Source organism: Lissotriton vulgaris, chromosome 11 (assembly GCF_964263255.1).
Source record: "Lissotriton vulgaris chromosome 11, aLisVul1.2, whole genome shotgun sequence".
Taxonomy (NCBI): Eukaryota; Metazoa; Chordata; class Amphibia; order Caudata; family Salamandridae; genus Lissotriton; species Lissotriton vulgaris.
The window spans coordinates 567,110,056-567,137,370 of record NC_141699.1 but is presented as its reverse complement, the minus strand read 5'-3'; the positions used below and the strand labels follow the sequence as shown (position 1 = coordinate 567,137,370).

The 27,315-nt window shown below is 43.4% G+C and overlaps 1 protein-coding gene across 1 annotated transcript in view; it reads right to left on the bottom strand.

The window, feature by feature from the left end:
- LOC147683160 (uncharacterized) overlaps window positions 1-27,315 on the bottom strand; it is a 179,136-nt gene that overhangs the window by 4,785 nt on the left and 147,036 nt on the right. The window contains exon 2 of the mRNA XM_086944793.1: window positions 1,263-1,376. Within this exon, the coding sequence (XP_086800919.1) occupies window positions 1,263-1,376 (114 nt within the window). The remainder of the gene's footprint in view (window positions 1-1,262; window positions 1,377-27,315) is intronic.

Below are 27,315 nucleotides of genomic sequence, written 5' to 3'. Positions count from 1 at the left end.
ACAGGGTGCTCCATCCCAAACTTGACTCTACCTACCAAACCCTCGGTCTATCTGCCTCATTTAGAGATGGGCAGACCTTTAATAGTCCGTCAAATGAGTCCTCGTTGGCAGTATTGGCAGAATAATTCTACAAATGGCCCTACATAGTAGGGGTGGTTGGAGGAAGGACATTACATTGTATGCCTTATTTAAGGTGGACTATGTAATGTTCATCGCACTCATGAAAAATATGGCAGTGAGGGACTAGAAAAAAGCAATGTCTCCCACACCTGGGAGAAATCTCACAGGATGTGTTGGTCATTAGTATTTGTTTTTTCCAAAAACAAACTTTCACTTTGGGTGTTTGTTTTTGAAAAACAAAAGAATTTCAAAAGTTTGGTATAAGACACTCTGGGCCAGTGGTCATCTCCAAATTTGACAGACGGAGTACCCTGTGCATTGCAAAGGTACTGTCCTCTGCTATCCCGACAGGAACTAATCCATTTTCCATGCTCTAATCAGGCCCTTTATTTCAGCTGAATGATGGGGTTGATCGGGGTTGTGGAAATTGTATTCTGTTAAACACGGGAAATAATTGCATATTCAATTGTTATACTTTTCATTGAAATTGAGCAATTTAATAGGTATAACAGGAAACGTGCTTCAAACTAGGATATTCTTTGCTACTGCTCCATCATAATTCCAGAAATGGTGCTCTGTCTTTGCTTTGTCATGCACAACAGCCGTCTTGTATGCCAGTGTTGGTATTGTTTGGGTTTCCTGCAACGCAATTACTGACTAGAAGATCTGACACTGACAGAGACACTTAGAACTGGTCAGAAAAGGTTCCAAGATAAATTGACCAATGTCCAGTCAGAGAGTAATTCGTGTGTTTTTATTCCTGTCTGTTTTTCTGGCTGGAGTCCACAGATGGTGTGATCTCTCGTAACTCATGCAAACTAGACATAAAATATTGATGGAGTCAGTACGAGGTTTATATATTTTTGAAACATCTACACACTGGGTATTTACTGCAGACAATGCACTGATTCTATGAATTCTTACACACTCTGTACTCGGCTCATTTACATGTGATAAGATTGGTACTGCTTCCACCACTCCTAAACCCTATCGGTAGATATGTATCTACTTACCTTGACAACTAGTGCTACTGCCATAACTGACCTTGTTTTGAAAATATTTTATAATCAAGCTACAGTGTCATGTCAGAGTAACTTTCCATTGATTTTTGATCCAATCAATGCCATGCTATCTAGGCTTACTTGGTGATGTGATGGTGGAGCAGCCATCTGAATGTCCAGGGCAGACCTGTGATCCTTGTTTGTAACAGTCCTCCTCGTTGGATGCAACGCAGGTGTAGCATTTAAGGGATTTAGCTGTGCAAAGAGAGCAAGAAAACCCACCTAGTTAATTGTGCAGCAGACTTCTTGGGTTGAATTAACACAATATAGTATATATCACAGACAGTAATGTTTACAGTGTGTATATGGATACAATGTACATCTTCATGGGTCTGTATACCAACCAACATTCAAGATACTAGTTTCTTTTTTTTTCTTTTTTTTATTGATTCAGTTCAAAGCCATGTATACAAAAAAATAAAGACACATCAATATTTCAGCTTGATAATTAGCATATTCAACATACATAGACATAAAGGATTGAAAAATGGTTTTAACATCAGATAAATACAATCTAAACAGCAGCTTTATCTAATTTAATAACATAAATAATAATAGCTAATGGTCCAAATAATCTATCAACGTCTGCCATATTTTGTACCCTCTTCTCTTTTTCATAATTGATTTAATGCGATAGAGATTAAACTCCAAATTAAAAATATTATAAAACTTTGCTCGCCATATTTCGTATGTAGGTGCTTCAGGTTTTAACCACATTGATGATATACAGAGGCGAGCTACAGCCATGGCCATGAATATGATATATCTATTCTCTTGATAACCTAAAAACAGTTCATTATCATTCGATAAACCAAAAATAATCATCTCTCTAGAGATTTTTACATCGCATTTTGTAATGTGTGCTAAAAAAAGTTCTATGAATACAAAAAACAGTTTTAATATAGGGCAGTCTGAAAATATGTGTATAATATCTGCCAAATCACATTGACATCTATAACATTTCCTCAGCAGGTCTATGTACTAATGATAGCAGGGTTACTATAGAGGCCAAATATTTAGGTATTAAAATTAGACTTATGCCTCAACAGTTAGTATTGTCAAACTGGGCAGATATATTAGTATCAGTAAAAAATCAACTTGACAAAATAGAATGTTTACATCTATCATTAGTAGGGAGACGTAATGTCTTAAAAATGACTATTCTTCCGAAAGTTTTATATTATTTCCGAGCAATACCACTGGAAATACCCACACTACAATTGAAGAAATTGCAATCTATAACTGATCGATTTTTATGGAGTGGGAAATCTACACGGAGAGCATCTAAATTTATGACATTACCAATCTTAAGGGGGGGCTGGGGAGTCCCGAATTTTGCACTTTACTATCTGGCATGTCTTATGCAAAATGTTAAATATTTTTCAATAGGTGGAACCCCACCCTCATGTGAAAGCCCAGATATTTTTTCTCTTTTATTAGGCCCACAATCTCGACAAATGTTGCTTCGTTTCATAGAACCTAGTTATTACAAAAGAACTAGATTCAAACTTATATTGTCCGCCTTTAAAGGATGGCGTTCTATTCGGAAGCTTATCTCATTGAGTCGTATTAATTTTTATACTCCGTGTAACTCTATAGAACTTCTCCCGTTAATTTTTAGGGATCGTACAATGGGTATTTGGCGGGAAAAGGGCATAATAGCCATTGGTGACTTGGTTAAAAACTGTACTATTGCCTCATTCCAGGAGTTAAGAGATCAATTCAGTCTTTCGAAACATGACTTCTTTAAGTATTTGCAAATAAGGAATTTCATCTATACACATCCACATATTGTACCATTATGTTCTAATGAATTTATGGAAATAATAAAAAAAAAACAACACGCTTAGGGATCATTTACAATTACCTGTTAAATTTACATCAGGATGATATGGAACAGCAGGCATCAAAATGGTGTACGAGACTAGGCACATCTGCAGTACCTTTTCAAGAATCAATATTCATGGCTGATAAAATTATTCTATCTGCCAATTTATATTCTCAACATTACAAAACTTTATTTAATCTTTATCACACACCACTTAAAATGTCAAGATACTAGTTTCTAGTGTGGTTAAAAAGCAAAGATAAGGCACAGCCGTGATAAATTCTTACAATGAATAATAGAGACATAAAAACGATTTATAAAGATCTTTATTCACATTGTGTTAATATAACAACATAAAGTGAGATGTTTTTGAACGTTAGTGGGCAATGTAGCTGTGCCTGGATGTGGTGTGGCAGAGTGGTAGCCATGTCAATGTAGTACCTAAAGGACAATCATAACAGGAACATACATCATAAAGTACTTGAACATGAAAGGGTATGGTCCCTTTAAGATACATATCTACCAGAACCAGAATATACGTACCAAGAGAAATCTACCAAATTGTCAAAAGCCTCTCCAAGCTTCCCCCACCTGCAGTCCCAGCCGACAATCCCACGGCTCGCTGCAATGATCTAGCCAAATCCTTTTATCAAAAAATAAACAAAATATATTTATCCTTCGCGGCCCCTGTCCCAGAGCTTAGCGCTGCTGAGTCTCAGCCTCCCACAGTAAAAGAACACCCCCTATGAGTAACCCTGAGCAATTTTCCTCTCTTAGACCTAGAGTCACTCCAATCCCTCTCACAACAGACAAAATCAGGCTCCCCTTGCGACCCAGCCCCCCCTCCCCCCGCACGATGACCATAGCTAGCTAAGTCATCCTCCCCACCCTTATGTATCTACTTAACGGCTCCAAACTAAAGGGAGTTCTACCTCCAACCTGGAAACAGGCAATGGTGAAAGCACTACTGAAAAAGCCCAACCTTAACCCCAATGATCCTAACAACTATTGCCCCATCTCCCTGCTACCCTGGGTAAGCAAGATTCTGGAGAAACACATCAACCTCCACCTCACAAAATTCCTCGAAGAGAACCGCCTACTGGATTCTACTCAAACAGGATTCCGTCCCAAACATGGCACAGAAACGGCTCTTCTAGCCGTGACGGAAGAATCCAGGAGGATCTTGGACCGAGGGGGATCAGTGGCAGTTATCCTCCTCGATCTGAATGCCGCGTTTGACACGGTGTGCCACAGAACTCTGCTGTGTCGAATATCCGATCTGGGAGTTTCCGGAGATGCTCTTGCCTGGCTGGGATCCTTCTTGAGCGGAAGGACCTTCCAGGTCTTCGACAGTGACTCCTGCTCCGCCAGCAGACCCCTGGACTGCGGGGTACCGCAAGGCTCTTCATTAAGCCCCACACTGTTCAATGTGTACATGAGACCGTTGGCTGAGGTCGTCCGCCCATATGGTATCAAGATCATCACGTACGCGGACGACACTCAGCTTGTGGTCTCCCTGGCACAGAGGAACAGTGAGTATCTGCAAGCCAACCTGACTGCTTGTATGGAAGATGTTAAGAGATGGATGACAGCATCCTCTCTGAAACTTAACGGTGATAAAACAGAGATCATGCGTCTCGGCCCCCCTACTCCTACCACCATCGACCACCTATGGCCCTCTAGTCTAGGTCCCCCTCCAACTCCGAAGGATAATATTAAGAGTCTAGGAGTATGGCTGGACACATCATTTACCCTCAACACCCAGGCAACAAAAACCTCCGCAATCTGCTTTGGGATCATCCGGATGCTGAGAAAAATCCTGCCACTCCTGCCCTTTGAAGCCAAGCAAGTTGTCATTCAGGGTCTGATCCAATCCCGTCTCGACTTCAACAACGCACTTTACCTGGGGGCCCCCGAATACGTGCTGCAAAAACTCCAGCAGACTCAGAACTGCCCAGCACGTACGCTACTCCAGATTCCGCGCAGAGAACCGGTGGAATCGGGGATCAGAGCCCTCCACTGGCTCCCTGTTAAGGAAAGAATAAAATTCAAAGCCATGTGCATATCCCACCAAGCCTTTTACAGATTTGGCCCCGAGATCAATAATTCACTCCTCACCCCCTACTGCCCAGGTAAACCACTCCAATCTACGAAAGCATTTCTTGCTGCAGTTCCCCGAGTCAAAAGGTCCAGAGCAGGAGGAAGGTCCTTCACGCTCAACGCTGCTAAGCTATGGAACTCCCTTCCCATCCACCTAAGATCCAACCCCAACCTCTCATCTTTCCATAAAGGGCTAAAAACACTCCTCTTCAGAAACTAACCCTATCCCCTGATCTCCACTCCCTCAGAGCACTTCTCCTCACTATTAGCACTTGGACGCCCTAGGGCAGCAGCCACGCTCTATAAAACCCCTTTTCATTTCATTTCATTTCACTCATAAACTGCAGAGTACCCTAATCACCGAAGGTGATCTCAGGTCCGTTTCATCCTAGCTGGTCTCCAGGTATTAATTTAGAATATCTGAACCCTGCACCCTCTCACCCCCATGGTCCAAATCCTTAGCAGATTGCTTCTACTCGAATCCAATTTAAAATTTTCAACAATCATTGTTCCATCAGTTGCTGTCGTGGCTCTTGCATATTAGGGATATTTGATGTTTGGCCAGAACCAGTGCCTGAGCCGAACATGTAAGTTGTTGCTGAGCTCTCGTGCTCACTAGAAGCCACACAACACCCATGGAATCTGAAGCATTCCCAGAGTCACGAGAAATTGTAAACCTGGGAATGCGCAGGAATCTAACGTCACCCCAGGGGTGGCGTTAGGGAGGCGCAACAAGGAGAAATTTTATTGTTCCTTATTCCCATGTTTACTGCATAATATAGAAAGAGTGAATTGCCTCTTGTGAATGATTTTTTGCAGTAAGGTGTCCCTTCCTGCACAAAATCAACCAGCCCCCCAATGATGGTACCCTTTTGCCATAGTGCAAGGGTGCCAGCTTTCGCGCATGGCAGCCATTGTGCACCAGCGCTGGGCAAAAGGGCAGGAACGTGCAGTATCTTGTATATCCATTCCATTCCTGCCCTTTTCTTTAGATATTGCACATCCCTGCCCTTTTCTTTTGATGCAGGGCAGCGCAGCAAGATTCCTTGCGGCGCTGCGCCAAAACCTCATAAATGAGGCCCCTATTAACAAGTGTGTTAGCGTCATTTTTAAGATCAGGTAAGTCCTAGCAGTAAGGAACTGCCACTAATGTGAATTAGCAGTAGTTTTTCTTTTTAGCGAAATATCCTGCTGTATGTTTTGAGGGACTTTTTATGCGGGAACGCCTATGTTGCATCTCAGTTTCGGGAAGTCATGCTCACCGACACGGCTTTTCAGCAACTTGTAAACATGGTGATTAAATAAAAGCCAACGTAGCGCCAAAAAATTGCTGCTACAGCGGCTTTAAATCCTTGTAAATATGCCCCTAGAAGTCAGGTACTACAGTGCAACCCCAATACGTTGGTTGTTTTTTAACTGAATCTTATATTGCATGCTTTGTACTGTCATAAAACCTGTACTTGTCAGCTTCCTTTGATAGCTGTTCTCCTGAGAGAAATTGGATTCCAAGACAATGTGTAAACTTGTTCTTATAGGCAGCCCAAAAAAACGCAGGTGGGAAACGTGTCACACCAAGACCTATAACTGCTGATAACATCATAGAAAGTGATATCCGAAAAAGCCTCCTTGCAGGAACTACTTAAATGCAGGTCAGGATCCCCAGGGGATCCTTGGCCAGTAAAACACTATCAAGCCTTGGCTTCTTTCCTAAACCCTCATCTCAATACAATATGGAACACATCCCTAAGCAGTGGCTGCTATCCAGAAGTATGGAAACAGGCTTTTATTGTTCCAATTCTAAAAAAGGCCAACTCTGATCCAGAAAATCCAGCTAACTATCGACCAATATCCCTGCTCCCGGCCCCAGCCAAAATACTCGAACGGCTTGCTCAGCAGCAAATCGCCAATTTTATCGAGACCCACGGCCTTTTTCACGACTCTCAACATGGCTTCCGCAAAGGATATAGTACTGAGTCTGCCCTCATAGAGATGGCTGACTCGGTTCGATGGGCTCTAGACCGAGGATCCCGGGCGGTGTTGGTGCTGCTGGATTTATCAGCAGCATTTGACACCGTCTCCCACCCAATCTTACTGGATCGTCTGAAGGCCAGGGCAATGTCCTCAAATGGATTAGTTCTTTTTTGTCTAATCGTACACAATTGGTCCACACTCCCCGAAAGACAATAGTCCACGCGCTGATCATCTCCCATTTGGACTACGCGGATGGACTTTATTTAGGTTTATCCACGGGCCTCTGCCACAAACTTCAAACTGTTCAAAATGCTGCAGCCCGCCTTATAGGGGGCTTTTCACGTAGACAGCATATATCCCCTTACTTTCGGGAACTGCACTGGCTACCCATAAGCAAACGTATTGAGTTTAAAGCTATGACACTAGCCTACCGCTCCACCCAGGGTAACGGGTCTGCTCATCTCAGATCAATCCTTCGTCCTTACTCTAACTCCCGCGCTCTCCGCTCAAACTCTAAAAATCTACTGGCCACGTCTAGATTTAAAAAATCTTGTTCTGGATGAAGAACATTTGAATTAGTTGCCGCCCAGCGATGGAATAAGCTGCCCCTCAAATTATGCATGAGCAAGACTGAATCTGAGTTCCGTCAAGCCCTGAAAACTTTTCTTTTTTGCCAGTAACCGCCTCTCTCTGATTCCTCTTTGAGACTGTTAATCTACCAGCGCCGGGACACCCCGTTGGGGTAGCTGAGCGCTTTACAAAAGACACAAACAAACAAGTGACAGCACATAACCTTTGACCTCTGTGCTGTGCACTGTACATTATTTCCACAATCTGTATTGAAAACCTAAAGGAACTAAACAAACTGATGTTGATGATAGGTCCACACAACTACCTAATAAAACTAGTAAAAGCTAAAGGCATATGTACATTTAAATGATCAGTTGTTTGATTACTTGATTAACAACTGTTGCAGAGCAATCAATCTATAGTATGAGTAAACAGCAAAATGTATTTATTTATTTATTTATTGAGAGATCTATAAAGCACAAACATGACCTGGAGGGGGTAACAGACACTGTACATGAGAATATACGAAGGCAAATACAATGAGTTAGCATGTAATAGTTAACAGTAGTTGGTTGATCCTAATAAAAATAAAGGGAGCAGCAACTGTTACTCAGCCTTCCTCTAATGCAACTGGCAATCCTACTTAGGGCCTGATTACTTCTTTGGAATAGCTGTACTGGCTCTCTGCCGGTGTGGCTGTGCTATAGCTGTGTGAGGACCACCCACCGTATGATTACTTTGTAATTAGTTAGCGGGCATTTCCTTTGCTGTTCCCATGGCAGTGCTTATACAATAGCCACCTCCATGGGAACGTCAAAGGAAGTTGGAGAATGGCATGGACTGAAAAGTTCATGCCTTGCTGGAACTTCTGTGCATGCACACGGGGGTCACATGTTCTGCCCCTGTGACCCCCTGTGTGTATCCACAAGGCGTGAGGCACAGGGGGCCCTGCAAGCCCCCTTTCTTTCATCACCAACACTGTTTTCATGGAAGAAAGACCTCCATGAAAACAGTGGCAGTGATGAAAGTTGTTATATGTTTGGTGGGACCATTGTGGTCCTGCCAAACATATAGATACCTCTGGACTGCTGCGCCATCACCAGGGATCGGTGGTTCCCTTGTGGAGTTGGCGGTGCCAACGTGGCACGACCACTAGGGTTGTAATGTGGCAGTCTCAAGATGGCCACTGCCACGCCACCACAAGTCTGGCAGCCCTCGGAATGCCAGACTCATAATCGGGCCTTTAGTGGCCTTGAAGGTTGAGGTTAAACTAAGAAGGCACAAGTTAGGTGGGAGGAGTGTGTTGTGTTTCTTCTAGTCCTACTGGTATAAGAAGATAGAGCCTGAAAGTGCTGCATAGGTGGCTCAAGCTTTATCCACCTTCCTGTTATCCCCTGCTCCACAGCTCAACATGGGTTCAGTAAGCAAAGCAGACTATTCAGGGTGACCTTTAAATATATGTTCATGTATGAGAGTCAACCAACAGACTCCGCTTCCAGAAAGAGATGAAAGATGTTGCATTCTAGATGAGCAGCAGCTGTCTGAAGCTCAACTCAGAGAAGACAGAAGTCCTCGTCCTCTGACCCACCCCCTCAGCATGGGGCAACACCTGGTGGCCCACTGCCCTCGGCAACCCCCCCCAACCCCACGGTCCACACCTGGAACCTCTGCATCCTTTTCGACTCCTCCCTCACCATGACCTGACAGATCAACGCCGTCTCCTCTACGGGCTTCAACACCCTGCGCATCCTCCGCAAGACCTTCAAGTGGATCCCCCAAAATCCAGGAAGACCATCACCCACGAATCAACAAATCCCTGCTGCGGAAACTCCAGACCATCCAGAACACCACTGCCAGGCTCGTCCTTGGCATCCCATGACATGAACACATCACCCAGCACCTACGAGAATTCCACTTGCTCCCCAGCGAGATTAGAGCAACCTTCAAGCTACTCACTCATGCCTACAAATCCTTCGACAACACCGGACCCCAATACCTCAACGAAAGAGTCTCCTTCCACGCACCCAAAACAAACCTCCGCTCCGCTGATCTCACCCTCGCCGAAACCCTGCGCATCCGCAGAGCCAGAATAGGCGGAAGAGCCTACTCCTAGATCGCGGCAAAAACCTGGAACAAACTCCTGCAGAACATCAGACATTCCCCCACTCTGCACAGCCTCAGGAAGAGCCTCAAGACTTTGCTCTTTGGCTGATTCGGAGAATGCAGCACACATAGAAATAACAAATTGCATTATGGATTGGTTATGTGCATGAATGGACACCTTCCTGCACATAAAAAATTGCACTTCAGGTGGTTAGTGTCGGAGTTCTGTGGGGAGTCTGTGGGTTTGGTGTGGATCCTGATGCAGTCGAACTTACAGGAGTGGCAGGTGAAGGGTCCATGGGTTTGTCCTGGGGCGGCTAGGTTGCAGTTTGGGAGTCTGCCGGGATTAAGTGCTGAGAGGGTTGCGGCGCTGTAGGTTATGCGGGTGGAGTGGGTTTTGCGAGGGCCAGGGGGTCTGGCGCTGGGCGCGGTCCAGGCGCGGACGGGCGTAGACGGAAACACCCTGTACGCCGGAACTACAGCCAAACTACAGAAAAAACTCCAACGCATCCAAAACGCCTCAGCCAGACTCATACTAGACATCCCCCGCCAAGCTCACATTTGTGACCACCTGGAAGACCTCCACTGGCTCCCCATCAACAAGAGAATAACGTTCCGTCTCCTCACCCACGCACACAAAGCTCTCTACGATCTAGGACCCGAATGCCTCAACACGCGCCTGTCCTTTTACACCCCCACCCGTTAACTACGATCGTCTAATCAAGCCCTCGCCGCAATTCCGCGCTTCCATAGATCCACCATGGGGGGAAGATCCTTCTCCTACTTAGCGCCCAAAACCTGGAACTCTCTCCCCACCCACCTCCGCCTTACACAGAACCACCTCTCCTTCAGAAAGCAACTAAAACTTGGATATTCGATAAGTAAAGTACCCCCCCTCCCTCAAGCGCCTTGAGACCCTCTGGGTGATTAGTGCGCTATACAAATGACTGAACTTGAACTTGAACTAATCCTGCAACGAAAGCGCCTTTGTATGATGACGTAAGGGTGTCTGCATTTACGCTAGAAAGCTATTTTTAGCTCCAGGGAAAACCCAGGGGTGCGCTGAATTGTTGTAAATATGACGCATCCCTGCATTTTGGAAATGGGACGCTGCAAAGTTTCACGCAGCTCCGCGCTCCATCATTTCCTTGTAAATATGCCCCCAAGGTGTTCAAGAGAAATTGATACCTGTTCTCTGTCAAAACTACACTATGGCAATCGAACAACTACAGTTGATGAGGATGAGTGCGGATGACTACAAGATTAAGTCCTAGTTTAAGCCTGCGCTTTTAAAACTGTAAACCATTTTAGGCTTTTTATTCTGATTATATGCTTGGAAAGTATTTACATTTTATGCTTAAATCATATGAGCATATTTTAGCGAATTGCTGGGACTATTGGGGATAATTGCTCCGGGGTAAGGACTCATCCATTTATTTTATCTCACTCACCAAGCGGGCGTGTTGACTTCAGTCGCCGCCGCCGCTCTCGCCGTGTGCCTCCGGTCTGCCACGGCTCTGCCGATTGTTGCGGAGAGACACTGCCCCTCCACAGCGGTTCCGCTCCCGGCCACCAATAAAACGCCATTGCTGAGCCGGATGCGCAGATGAAGAGTGCAGGTGAGTGTGAGGTAAAGTCCTCATTTAAGCCTGCCCTTTTTTAAACTGAAATTTTTAGGCTTTTTATTTCGATTTTATGCTTGGAACGTATTAGTATCTTTTAGCCAATTGCTGGGACTGTTGGGGATATGTGCACCAGGGTAAGGACTCAGCCATTTATTTTATTTCACTCACCAAGCGGGCATGTTGACTTCAGTCGTCGCTGCCACTCTTGCGCTGTGCCTCCAGTTCAACACTGCTCTGACGATTGTTGCGGAGGGACACAGCCCCTCCCCCCTCCACTGCAGTTCGCTTCCGGCCAGCAATAAAACTCCAATGCTGAGTCGGACGCACAGCGGACGCACCGCTGGCACGTTAAAGGCGTGCCAAAAGCAAACCCCTCTGCGCCCGTCCGCACCCAAACTAGACCAGGGGCCAGGTACCCTGCTTCCCCCATGCATGTCTGCAGAAATACACGAGAGATCAGCTCTTAACGCTCAGGCCTCTAAATCTCCCCTGTGTGAACAGTTTCTGGGTTCCACCTACCTGCATGGTTCCAGAGGAGACTTGAACCAGTGCGGCTTTAAGATGTTTGCCTTCAAGGACAAGCATCAAATGGCTCCCAAGCCCCAAGATTCCTTTTGGAAACTTGGATTGATTATGCCCGGCAATCCCCAAGCATGCCATTGACATCAGAAATGTGTTAGAGGAAGACACCCTCGATGTACTGCTTGCCACCGAAACAAGGCTTAAGGATAGCTCTGGACCGGACATTAATCAGGCACTCCCTCCAGGCTACCAAATTCACAGACTACATCAGGAAAAGAAAACTGGGGGCGGAATTGCCATTATTTTAAAAGCTGATTTTAAATGCTCTATGACTCCACTCTGTCTCCCGGAATGCGAAAGTGTTCAGTTCCATATCACACTCTCGCCTTCCTGTACATACTCAGGTGTACTAGTGTATAGATCGCCGGGCCCCCGCTCCACATTTTTAGAGGCATTACCAGATACTTTAGCTAGCCTATTTGTAGTGAAAAACCACATAACAATATTAGGTGACTTCAAACTGAAAAACAAGCCTAATCAAATATCCCAGAATAGGAAATCCCCATGGTAAAATAACCATCTGCTGACATTGAAGAACCAATGTAAGAGACTAGAAAGGGATTGGAGAAAGGAGTACGACCCAGTCCTAAAAGGTATATACAAATTCTCTATCAGATCCTATCATAAGAAATTAAAATCGGCATAAGCTAAATTTTATGAGGATAAAATTATTCAGGCACTTAACTCCGCTAAGGAAATTTTCAGAGTAGTTAAAACTCTGACCACACCTCAAGAAATTATGGGATCTCCAAAGGCCACTAAAGAAAGATGCAATGAAATAGCATCTTTCTTTCACAAGTGGCAGATATACCACTGAATCCGCACATGAATACCACTGAGTCCGCACATGAGGGGTCAAATAAGGCCAGTGAACTGGCTGCAGCCCTAAGTCTATCACAATTCCCGAAACTAAAGGAAGAGGCTATCCTCAGGCTGCTTAAGTCCTTTAAATCTGGATCTCTGTTAGACTCAGCACCCCCCCATGCCCTTCTCAAGGTGATTGAGATCATACTTCCTTCACTAATGATGATTCTTAATAAGTCACTTGAATCCGGCGTGGTCCCACAAAATTGAAAGCATGCCGTAATTAGACCAATTCTGAAAAATCCCCATCTGGATTGTGACATACTTGGCAATCTGCGACCAATCTTGCTACTTCCTCTCCTCAGTAAGCTCCTGGAGAAACATGTCAATCATACATTAGTCAACTACCTTGAGGGGAACAATCTATTCCAACCTATGCAGATGGGCTTCCGCACCCAACATAGCACTGAAGTAGCTCTCCTAGCAGTTACCGAGGAACTCAAAGCCCTACTAGATAATGGAGGGTCTACCGCCATTATTTTGCTCGATCTCAGTGCGGCTTTTGATACCGTCAATCATGCCATACTAAAAGACAGATTAAGGGAAATAGGTATCCGAGGCAAAGCGATATATTGGCTTATTTCTTTTCTGGAACATTGGTCCTCCCAAGTGATGGAAAAGGACTGTTTCTCGGACCGCCTGCCAATTAAATACGGAGTACCACAGGGCTCTTCACTCAGCCCCACCTTTCGGGTGTATTGTATGCAGATGACAACCAGTTGATTGTCTCTCTGTCCAATGGCCCCAACTAAGGGAACCAACAACTGGCTCCTTGCTTGAAAAAAATTGTCTCACTGGATGTCCAGCTGTTGCCTAAAACTGAGCGGAGAGAAGACAGAACTCATGATATTAGGTAATATGGCCATTCCCAGGCTACTGAATAATTGGCAATCCTGCATGGAAAACCCACCAGATCCTAAACCTGCTGTAAAAAAATATATAGGTATCTGGCTGGATAACACCCTTGCAGTGAACCAACAGGCAAAAAAACGGTCTGGTATCTGCTTCAGGCTTTTAAGAATGGTCAGAAAGATACTGGAGCTTATCCCAGATCAGCTAAGGAAAACCGTCCTGCAGTCCCTTATGGTCTCACGCCTGAATTATGGTAACTCTCTTTACCTAGGCTCACCAAAGTATGTGATAAAGAGACTTCAGACTGTGCAGGACGTGGCGGCAAGGCTCCTGCTCAAACTCCCTAGACACCTATCTGTAAAAGAGTCCCTTAAACAGCTCCATTGGCTTCCAATTGCAGCGATAGTCAAGTTCAAACCCTATGCATCGCTAATAGGGCAGTAAACAATAAAGGCCCAGAAAAACTCAGAAATCTGATATCTCCCCACGCCCCCACCAGACTTCTAAGGTCCTCCCATCTACACCTCCTCCGCACTACCAGAATCAAAAAATCAATATGGGGAGGAAGATCCTTTGCACACCTGATTCCTAAACTGTGGAACAAGCGTGGAATGACCTAAGAGCGTCGCCACCGAACTGGCTTTCAGGAAAAACATAAGACTTGGCTGTTTCCCTTATATCACTAATGGGATCCGTTCCTACCATAGCACTCATCATCAGCGCGGGGAAGCCTTAGGGTAGCCATGCACTACATCAATCCCATTCAAATCAAATCACAGTTGTATTTTAATTTATTTAAAAATGATCTACTCATCTCAGACCTAATACAGTCATAATGTTATGCTATCCAACTGCAGCTTCCGAACCACCAGCCGCCCTATAAATAAAAAGTACACGTCTAGAGACAATCTCCATCATGTCCTGTAATGCACTTATTTAGTAACTGACATTGTGCTCTCGTAAATTAGAAAGGGCTAGACTAACATCACGAGTTAGTACCCAATACCCTCTAATCCGATTGACGCAGATATTGGGTAAAATAGTGAGACCAATGCCTTCGATAGAATCCCCAGCATAGAGAAAACCCATACCAAGCAGTTTTCCCATCTTGACAACTAACATTGGCAGTAGGTCAAAGAACTGGTAAATGATACTTTAAACAAAAACTGCATAATATGACAGTTCATTCTGAAATACTAAAATTATGTTGCTCAGTCTTCTTCAAATTGATTATCTAAGTAAATCTACATAATTCCACAGCATTACTTATTGAATTAATCCAAGGCCACTGGAATAATGCGGAAGGCAGGACCACATTTTGAGGCAGGGCTGACTATATTATGTGTCAATAAAAGGCAAATTATGCTGTGCAATGCAGCACATATTGTGTTAGTATTACCACATGATTTTGGCATTTCTTTTACACATGCTAACACTTTCTGGGCAAAGGTTTCACCTGATTAGTACCACTTTGACACCCAAATACTGCAATAAGCAAAGGAAAGATGATCAGTCAAACTTTGCTAAGGGCCTTTCACTGCACACCAAAACGTGTTGCCATGTTTTTAGTAACTATTCATCCGCTTAAGCTAGTTGGAAGCTGATGGATTATGTGGCAAATGCGGCAAATCTAAAATTATACTGAAAATGCTGCAGCTACAAAATAGCATAATTACAGTAGCCCGTTATTGACCAGATCAATATCCAGAACATAAATCAATCATTAGAAACTATGAGCCAAGAGGAGATGGGAACATCCTGCTCAAAATTTTGAAATATAATACGATTAACCCATGGGCATCTATGATAATCCATAGAGAAACTCTGCATAGCCCTGATTTATCAGTGGACATCTTTATTGACAGAAGAGATAGAAAGAGGCAATGAGTTGGAAGATAAGAATGGAGGAAACAAAACTTTGGTGTAATGGCACTTGGAAAAAGTGGAAAAGGAGTCAAAAGGGAGTATGGAAAGGAAAGGACCTGAAGAGGAGAGGAAGGTAAAGTAAAGAATGAGAAAAAGCACAGATGTGTAGAAAGAGCACTAGTGAGAAATTGAAAGAAATATCAGCACAGAGAGAGAGAGGGAGAGAGAGAGAAGACCTCAGAGAATACAACAGAAGAGAAAGTGAGAAAAAATGAGAAGTAGGTAGAATAAGAGGGAAAAAGCTAAGAGAATCACAATTGGCATGAAGGGATTTAGAACTCTATCGCTCTATCGGATATCACTATTTAGAAAGATAGGTTTTCTGCGTGGGTCCAGCTGTCTATTAATGATACACTATTTTCTTATTGGCTAGATAAAGAGTCAGATGCCCCATTGCCCCACACTGCAAACACGAGCTTTATATGCTAATTTACAACTGGAAACACCAACTTCATCCCTCCAATTTTTTTAAAATTCTTTTTATTAACTTTTGCTCAATTGACCATACATACCAACAGATACAGTAATTTGTACAGGGTGATGTCTCAACATCACAACATTTGTCTCCCAGGGTGGTATGATGACACTGGTCCTGTCTAGTTCAGAAGACCAAAACACATAATAGGCCCTACATACAATTGGCAACTTAAGACATTTCAATAAATCAAAGCTCTGCTCTCTCCTGATCATATATATCTGATTGTTATTCTGCCATCCCCAGCCCTGCTCTATACTTACAGCATGGTGACCCTATTTCCTCCCACTTTTTGACACACCCCAAGCTTTTATATACAGTTTCTTCGGGCCATTTCCACTCTCTCAAAGAAGGCAGTGAAGGTGCTCCCCACCTTCTTGCAATGTTCCTCTTGGCAATTACTGCTGCAAGAGCTTGCCAAATTCCTGTATACCTGAGCCAGTCCGAATTGCCCTTGATCATCAGGAGAAGCCATTTGGCGTCCATCTGGACCCTTGACATTACGTCTGTGACACCCTGCCAATATCTAGCTATCACCGGACATTCCTATAGAATGTAACCAAAGGTGCCCTCCTGCTCATACCCCCTAACGCAGTGCGTTGTGTGTGCCTTACCCCAGGTATATAAGCGTGCACCGGTAGTAAGTAGGTGTAGTATCTTAAGTTGCACCAACCTAAATTGTGTCTAAACTGCTATCTCTCTTGGGCTCTGTATTGCCTCGTGCCAGTCTGTGTCGTCCAAGTTCCCAAGATCGTCTGTCCATGCCAATGTCAGGGCCACCAGGGGGTCCGGTATATTATTCATAAGCTTACGATATATCGTGGAGGTTGGTTTTTCCGGGATGGGGTCTAAAAGCAATCTATCCTCCAGAGGTGAGTAATCTGGAACGGGGGTCCCATGTTGGATGTGTCGCCGCAGGGCATGCGTCAGCCTGAGTTAGTGATATCTTGTAGTGTGGTATAAAGTGTATTCTTGCTGCAAGTCTTCAAATGCAAGTAGAGCCTCTCCTCACCACACATCGCCTAGGTGTTCAATCCCTATCAGTTTCCACTTAACTTCATCCAAACTTAAAGGCAAAAATATTTTAGCATTTTTAAATTTTCCATAATTTTAAACAGGTCAGTTAGCATGAGTGAAAGCATTTGTTTCCCTATCTATTAAAGATACACATCAAACCACATACTTAAGCATATTATGCTTTTTTAAATATAATCTTGTAAATTCATAGTAATACCCGCAGGCTAATCAATCACACAAAATAATTAAATGGGTCATGCTTGGTTACCTCTTTCTCCCTAAAGTAACGGTTCATGAGAGAGTCACATCACTATGAAGGTCTGCCACCACCAAAGCTTGCACGAAGATCACTAGACAGCAAGATGAAATACTGCGACGAACGGTCACCTCACTCTTGGACAGCTCTTTCAGAAGCATGTCCAGTAGTCTGTCACTGACATCTCAAAGATGAAGTTTGCTCCGACTCTACCTGTTGCCGTATGCACAGTCTTGAAGTTCAATATCAACTTCAGTTATCTGTTCCTGGAGACATCACCCCTGTCCTCACTCCCTAAACACTCTAAAGTCCATCTGGTACCCATTTTAGGACATGTGAAGTTGATCCAAGACGTGGGACCCTTGCTCACTTTGCTGCTGCATCATCTGCTTGTGTTTGCTGATCCAAGTGCTACATAAATAGTGTCTAAAGGCATCGCCCTGATCCATTTTTACAAGTCCCTTTGTATGTACTGCCCAGATAGACATTAACAGCCTCCTGGTAAGCACAGGTATGAACCGACTTGCTAGCACAAGCAGGAAAGAAAGACTGGGTTTGACTAAAACACCTTCCACGACTTACCTGGAGATAGTTATGTTATGTTATGTTATGTTAAATTTAATTTCTATAGCGCACGGCTACTCCAATGGAGTGTCCCGGCGCTTTATATTGGCAGCTCATAAAAAAGAAAAACATAACAGATGAAGACATTCATTAACAGCAGCGTGACATATACTAAAGGGTAAAAAGCCAGGTTTTAAGGCCCTTCCTGAAAGACAGCAGATTAGAAGTACTGCGTAAGGCCAGAGGCAGAGTGTTCCAGAGCTGTGGATTGAGATAGTGCTCATTAGATAATGGTCATTCCTGTCAGAGACTGCTGGATTATATTTATTAGTGAGCTCTAGAGTCCTCTAAAGTCCTTTTCCCAAAAGATTGAAAGGCAATAAATCCACACGAAGTATATTTTGAAATGCTTTATTAAATATTTAATCTCTGTTCTAATGCAGGTTATATGAATGAGCGGTACTGAAGAAGTAAAATAATGGTGAAAAGTGAAAATACGATTAATGTAAATACAGGAACAATGGTGACCTATTAGATGGTGACCATTGAGTCAAATCATTGTAGTAATTAATTTGTATTGGAGCCCTTCTGTTCCTAGGTGCTAGCCCATACTTATGTTAGCATTGAAAGTGCTATATTAACAAGATTTCTAGAGGATTTTATTGCACACATACCTTCCACTCATAATCTATTTGATGTTTCTCAATCTGCAACAAGCAAGGTGAGTTTCTATGTTTGGTTAGTCGTGTCTTGGATGAAAAAGGCACAGATAGCCCCCACATCGTGCCAGTGTGCAAACCTTCACTCACCCTGTTTGCAGATTCAATGCTCCCTTGGAAGCCTGAAGATCTCTGTTGAGAAATCTGTGCATCCGACGTATATACGATTTCTCAGTGTTATCATTAAAGAAAAGTCTCAGTGATGTGTAATGTAAGTTGTGAAAAAGAAGAGTGAGAAGAATGTATAACATATGAGTTATTGATGCACCATCAACCTTTTTTCAAAGAATCACTCTATATAAGGAATACAAGCAATAAACTAATAAATAAATCAGGCATTTATAATGAATAAATGAATTATTTGAGGGACTCAAAAGCAGAAAGCTAAAAACCTTGAAAGAAGAGTCACTCATGACTGAGCAGAGCAGTTTGAAACTTCCTCTCATCTCATTTATGCCAGATGCTCAACCAAACACTTGGGGCCTGATTTCAAATCTGGCGGTCTTCTGACTGCCAGACTCGAAGTGCTAAACTTTTAAAGTCATTGCGGCGGTGGATCAATGGTTGCACCAGCAAACAGTCGCTCCCTTGCGGTGGCGCAGCTGCGCCACAATGTAAGATGCTCCCCGGGACTCGCGCAGTCCCGTTGAGCATATTACAAGTTCCACCAACACCACCCATTTCATGACGGAAGCCCAGCAATGAAAAGGCTAGCAGAGGAGAAACAAAGGGGGCTCTACAAGGCTGACATGCCCCCCCCACCATGGGAATACGTTCAGGGGAGCACAACATGTGCCCCCCCGGTCTGTATTCTCCCAAAGTTGCAGCATTGCTTGGACGTCACCGTCCATGCTGTGCTGGAACTTTTTTGCCATTCCCATTGCGATGCCTGTTTTACAGGCACCGCCATGGGAAAGGTGAAGGATCGTAATACGGCGGGCGGTCCATACGCTTGTTCAACTGGTCATATGCAGGCACCGCCATGGGAAAGGTGAGGGACCGTAATACGGTGGGCGGTCCTTGCGCTCGTTCAACTGGTTATATGGCAGGAGGTCAGGGCTGGAATGGGAACCAAAACCGGCGCTGGCAATGTGCGGCCCCCCTTCCCCCCGGGGGGGTTGCGGGTGCGACCACGCTCTTTGCCAGTAGTATGCTGCAAAAACGGCCCTGTAACAAAAACGGCCCCCAGGGGCACAAAACCGCCCCCCCACCCTTGCGGCGCACCGGATAATTGCCCGGTGCCCGCAAAGGCCAGCCCAGGCCTGCAGGCGGTCCTTAAGCGGCTTTGCTGCAGCTGTGCCAGCTGAAACCTGGCTCAACTGCCCCAAACGCCTAATTAGCCCCTAGGTCACAACACTCCACCCTTAAATACATTGAAGTAGTTAGTATGTAGTTCTAAGTCAACAAACTTACAATTTAGAATGTCATCACTAAGCAAAAACACAGAATTTCAGTTTGCCATATTGTAAGCGGTTCGGGCTTTGTCTGAGTCAAAAAACTGATACCATGGTCTAATGTTGTTTCCTGTAGAAAGATGGGTTTCAGATGTATCTACACGTTCTAGAAATGAGAAACGTTGGCAAACGTCATCTAGGCTTAAGTACAGGCGATCTCGGTACGCTAGGCAGTGCTCTGCAAAGCAAAGAGAATCAAAGAAACACAAATACAGCACTGAAGCACATTTTGCCGCATAATGCAAAAAAAACTAATTATTCATGCAAAGAGGGCATACCAGTTTGGAGGCAGTGAAAACGCTCCTCGGTTTCCACTTAAAGCCAGATAAACTTAAGCCACACACAGTAGCATAAACTGGCGTTTCGCACATTTTCCTGCCTAATTAAAACAGGTGCAAACAATGGACCAAAAAATGGATGTAAGTTTCCCACCCATGTTTTGTTTTTATGGACTGGATAGTGTGACTCGAATACAAATTTCACACAAGACATCGAACATCTCCTTTTTCCAACACTATGGGCCATATGTATCAAGCCTTTTGTGAATCGCAAAGGCCGAAATTCGCAGAATTTCGGCCTTTGCGAATCGCAAACGGCCTATTTGCATGTTTTAGGATGTATGAAACATTCGCAAAATAAGGAATAGCAAAGTTTTGCGATTCCTTATTTTGCCATAGCATTTAAGGAATCGCAATTTTGCGATTCCTTAAATGCTATGTATGTAGCATTTTTGTGTTGCGAATTATGGTTAAGAATTCGCAAATTACCACCAACTTGTAGTTGATGGTAACTTGCGAATTCTTCAAAAACACAATTTGGCATTTTTGAAGGTGGCATGTGATGCACACACATGCCCATAGGCCATGTATGTGCGCTATATGCACACACATGTACATTTAAGGGGTGCAGCAGGGTGTCTTTGAGACACCCCTGCACCCTTGAAATAATTCTCAAATTGCGAATTCGCAATTTGAGAATTATTTCGCAATCATTCCTATGGGCCTCCTGGCCCATAGGAATGCATTGGGAATTATTCCTTAATTGCGAATTCGCAAAATGCAAATTCGCAAATAAGGAAGATTAAGGAATCGCTAAAAAATAGCGATTTTCTTCATACATACCATTTTGCGATTCCTTAAAAATCGCTATTTAGGAATCTCAAACGGGTTTGTTGATACATATGGCCCTAAATGATGGTTAGAATTGCAATATTTTCTGGTGTGCGCAAGGCATAGTAAATACATCGCTGCAGTATTTTTTGCCATTTGCGCAACACAAAATGATATTTCCGTACAGCATTGAGCAAGTCTCGGTAAATCTTGGCCAGTTTCCCTACTGAAGAGTTGAACTGTATGTAAGGGAAAAAGGAAAGAGTAAGTGATATTATTGTCGGACTTTAATATTTTTGTTATACATTTTTTCATTCAAATGAGTTAATATCTTTTATTGTATTTGTAAATTTATTATCTTTTGAAATTTCCTTATATGCAAAATAGAAAAATGGAGTCAAAGCAAAACAAGCGCTGGTTTGTATGAAATATCAATCCACGAGAATACTTCAACACACTAGCAGAAACAAACTGAGCAGATGTCAGTGTACCAAGGTTCTGCAAAACCATGTGATTGCTTGTTTCGCTAGTAGACACTTTTCGAATGATATTTTATTTCACATTATTCATAAATTAACAGTTGTGGGGGGTCGGTGCAGGGGAGGGTGAAGGGTGAGTCAGCGAGCGCGGGTGCTAGCGCGAAGTAGCGCAATTGAAAAGAAAACATTGGTGTCGATTAGGATGGCGGACGGACCTGCGTCGTCCGCCACCCCCGAGGTGGAGGGACTGTCTGCAGGGGCAGCAGCGTTCCCTCCATAGGAATTAGGATGTGAACGCCACCCTGGCGGTCACATCCTGTATATTTAACATTGCGGCGGTTTCTGCTTAAAGAAGCACCCGCTACAAAGTTAAAAATGCATGCTTTGCATGTGCATGCACAAAGCGGCAGGCACCGCGCGGTACCTGCCGCTTTGTGCATGCACATGCAGGGGGGTACCTGAACCCCCCAACACCCTGGGGGCCTGCAAGGGGCCCCCAGAAACAAAGGTCCACATGCTTTTCCACGGCAGAATATCCGCGGCGGAAACACATGTCTCCACACACATCATAATATGGCTGGCGGTGTCTTGCAGACACCACCACCATATTGTGGTCCACACCCCGCGGATCAGCGGCGGATGGGCCTGCCGTCCGCCGCTAATCCCACCACCATCATAATCTGGCGGTGGGTGTTTTCAAGGACAGAGGAGGTGAATCCGCATCCTCCGGGCCGGCGGTGGCTTCCACCGGCCCGGAGGATGAGGATTCACCGCCATCATAATCGACCGATTGTTTTTTAAATTACACACTTACCTTGCCGCCGTCCCCACTGCCGCGTCTCTGCTCCTTGCTCCTGCGCTCTCTACTCGTGCCATGCGACAGGAAGAACAGCAAGGATGCCCTTACCAATCACAACGCTGCAATGCAGCAGTGTGATTTGTAAGCACCCAGGCTCCCCTGACCAATCACAATGCTCCAGTGCAGCGTTGTGATTGGTTTTAGGCATCCTGGTTCGATGATCAACCAGGGAATGGGGGGCTGTGCTTGTTCTCGACGCAGGCTGTAATGCACCTTGCATGGAGAACGGGGAAAGTGTGCATGGCTGGTTTGGGCGACCCAAGATGGCCGACCAAACAGTCATGTGCACATAGGAGTGGGCAAACCACTCCTCCCCTGCCCTGCTCCGTGAGCAGAGCAGCCCCGCTCACCCGCCTGCCCACAAAGGAAGGAAACATAAAATGATAATAACTTAAGGTTATTATCATTATATATTTCCTTTCCTTTTCTCTGCTCAAAGAAGTGGCGCAACTCTTCTCGGCAACAGCGAAGGAGCCGCCACTGAATGGGATTGTCGGAGTCTTCATAGATTTAGTCTAAGGCTGTTAAGACAACCTGCACATGGCAAGATTCTAAAGTTAGTAACCTCCTGCTTTTTTTATAAAGTGTATTATTACAGAAAGTAAAAAGATTAATTAATAATTCAAAAGAATTTACATAATTATCTAAATATATCCGGAAAATCGACTGACATGAAGTTTGTCTCTCAAGAAAGTCCAAAAGATCACTGCAAAATACCTGTCTCTCCTCCAAAATAACACTTCTTTTATTATGTTTTTGGGGCATGAGGCACATGCATGACTATAAATGCTTCATTCATGTAACACCTACTACCTAAAGAATATTATTGGTTAAAGCTGCACATTTTGGATTTAGGATACTACATCATATTAAGAAATACAGGAACTACAGAAGAGCTTAGCTAACGGACCTGCAACTTGTAACAGGAACACATCCTTCCCTCTGAAGAGAAAAACAAATTATGATACATTTGTGTTAGGACAGTCATTGGCTGAGGCTATAGTTTTTGTTGATTTGCTGAAATAAACATAGACACATGAATGTGGAATGCTCGTACACCTAAAATAAACATGTAGGGGCAGATTTACAAGCCCCTTTTCGTCACTTTTGCGCCGCTGTTGGGTCACTTTTGTGAGCAGCGGCGGTGTAAAAGTTGTGGTCCATTTACAACGTGACGCATCTAGGAAGATGCGTCACTTTGTAAAGCCCTGCATCACATTTTACCTGTGGAAGGTATAATGTATGCAGGATAGGCCTTCCCATGCAAAAAGCCATGTAGAACTGGTGCAGTGAAATTTACAAGATTTCCCTGCGTCACTCTACGGTTTCATTGCGTCAAAATCCCTACGCCTGCTCAGACCAGGCATAAGGATTGACGCAGGGCATTTTACATGGGACCTACCTATGTTTTCTGGTGCATTGCTGGAGTTGTGTCACTTTTGTGACAAACTCCTACAATGCGTCTCTTTTCCTCCAACAGATGCGTCGGAATTTCTGACGCATCTGTACTTCCTTGCGCCATGGTGCACTGTATTGTAAATACAGCGCATCCATGGTGGCGCAAGGACATTTGGAAGTGACGCAAGGAAACTGACGCATCTATGCAGATGCGCCAGTTCCTTGTAAATCTACCCTGTACTGTTTTGCAGCATTTCATAAATGATTGTCAATGTGGCCTGGTATGGCCTAGTTATGAGAACACTATATAGGCCTAAAAAAAAAAAAAAAAACTTTAACAATTCCAAGCAGTACAGTGTCAGGTGAGAGTGGTGTTTCAAGCGTTGGTTTTCATAGGATTATGGTGCTTGTAGTTTGTTTTTAATGAAAAAGGCAAGCATACACATTTCAGAATTCAATAAAACAGCAACTAGCAATGGCAATAGGTCTGGATTGTAACTGAAATTGCCTCTTCAGTCACTGGGAACTTTAGGCATTCCTTAACGCCTCATACAAGCACTCTGTCACTCATCCTAACACTCAAACATCCATTCGTCTGTCCATGACTCACTCTTGAATTTACCTATTCCCCCATCAACAATGAAACTTACACAGAATTTCAACAATGACATGGAGATACATTAATTGAATAAAAGTAGACAAAATACAGCCACCTAAATGTGATGTGCATATGCCTGGGATAAAATATCTATCTTAGCAGCAGGCAGCCGTTTTTAATTGGTATTGTCCATAGTATTTCATCATTTTAAAATTCCAACATGGATAGTATCCTTCAAAGCAACATATCAGCCATTTTGGAAAAATAAAAAACAATGAGACAATATCCACACTACGATTCCAAGAGGGCCACTGAATAAACATCATAGGGGGTGACCATTTTGGAATGCCACTGTACATAGTGCATCATTGTTGAACCAAACTAAAAAGGACAACATGCTGCTTCTTAATGTGGTGAAATCCTGGAATGGTAACTACAACGAAAAACTGAAGATAGTACCAATCAAAAATAATCACTGGGTTCAAGAGCAGTGACACACGTGAGCTGCAGATTAAATGAGCGGCAAGTGAGCATCCTAATAGCACTGTGGAGAGCTGGTGGGCACTATATATAGGAACAAAATAAAAAAAGACATGAAAGGGTACCTATAAAAGGTGAAAATGCAAAACTAAAGGATTGGCCCACCATCACTTTTACTGATGCTCACTCATTTTCAGTTGGATGTGTTGATGTGACCAGACAAAATGCCATCACACGCAAGGCAATAGAGCCAATGGCTGAAACAGGCTAACCCAGTGCCTCTTTCTGTCATGGACAGTAGCAGAATGTGAATGACACTCAAACAGACTAATGGCTGAAGAGGGCTTACCCAAAGCCCCTCTCTGTCTATATATATATATATATATATATATATATATATATATATATATATATATATATATATATATATATATATATATATATATATATATATATATATATATATATATATATATATATATATATATATATATATATATATATATATATATATATATATATATATATATATATATATATATATATATCGGTCGCCAGTAGGTGGTTATAGTTAGAACCTATTTTCCATAGGAAATCCACAACATTCTATTTGGAATAACTTTGGCGGCGGTTGGCGAATCTTTGCGAAATTTTCAAAACTGGTGGGGCGCTCCGGTCTGCTCCTATCCTGAAAGTATTGGGGTGATTCGTGAAGCGGGGGCTGAGAAAAAAGGGGGTCCCAAAACTTGTTTTCCGCATGCAATTTTCCATAGGTACCGTTCATCGCGACTACAGCCCGAATGGCGGAACGGAATTACACCAAAATTGGCAAAGTTGTAGTCCTTGGTTCAGACTCGTGCCTTTTGCTTATATGGTGTAAATTTGCTCAGTAGTTCCTGAGAAAATGACAATTAAAAGCACATATATATCTATGTATATTAACAACAGGAGAGAGAGGATAAGCAAGAGGTCACTCCTGTATCCCCAATCATAAATGCAAAAAACAACTAAGGAGTGACTTGTTGGCTCTGTGGGCAAAGAAATAAAGCCAGGAACACCAAAGGAAAAAAGCCTCCCACCAATAGTGACAAGGCGATATTGGAACCAAAATTGGAGAAAAGAGTGAAAACACATACAAAAAGGAAAAAACAATAACTCATATTTGTTTAAGAAGAACCCTCACTCACCCTAGTGGTGACATGCTTCATCATGGGGTTCCCACTGGAGGAACCGAATGTCCCTCCAGTGTGCTTCAACGCCTGATTTACAGCGGAGCAGGTTATTGTGAAGTAAACTTGATAGGTATGTGTTTATGTGCAAGTGATAGTGAGATGTTAAAAAATATTAGTTGTACCAAGAACAACTTTATTTGGTGGTCAGCTAATATTATTAAAAACGGTGTGTAGGATATTAGTAGTGGTAATGTTCTCGGCCACTTATATCCCTTCAAAAGTAGGTCGACATGTTTAAGCTGTCTATGGTAATTAATGCAGCTTTCTTTAGGACCATTAAAGTGAATATCCCTGGTGGTCCGCGCTCGCTAAGGCGTGTCCAACTAGTGGATATATAGTATGTGAAAAACTATTTTATAAAAATACCGGAATTATTCGGTTTCTGCAACCCTAGTATTTCCAGGCGCCCAAAAAATCTGTAATTAAAAAGCACAACATTAATGCGTTTTTCAAATCACTCTTTTCATGTACAACATATCTATTTATACATGTATCCCATTTAGTTCCAGCATTTAAAGTCACTCCTTAGTGACCTTACTCCTTAGCAACCCGGATTTGGGATAAGTAAAGGATAGACTTGGGGTTGTTACTTCCCAGTCTTTACATTTGCTTTCTACAGGCTTACTTGTTTAGAAAAACCTTCAAATCAAATTAAACTCATCAAAAATAAATCGCCAAAAGTAGTACATATTCAGTATAATTGGCTATGACGAGTATCCAAGAAAAAAACGGTCTGTTGAAATTACAATGGTGCATATTGAATTGACCGGTTTCACTGCAAGATTTCAAAATGAGACCATGTTCCTCCCACGTTAAACGTGAGCCAAGAAATCGGGACTTATTGAAAAAGCAACATTTTATAAAAAACACTGCTGGTTTGTATTACTCACAGCACGATATTATGGTGCTGTCATCAGTAGGCTAAGCGGGGGAGGCTCTCTTCACGCTACGGCCACTGTGTAGGAAAAGAATTAAATCGTCATTCTAGGTATTATTAGAAATCGCCGTCCCAAACGATTTTAAGTTAGATGCGCAGCACTTACTTCGCTAGTAGCGGCTCGCCGCCATGAACC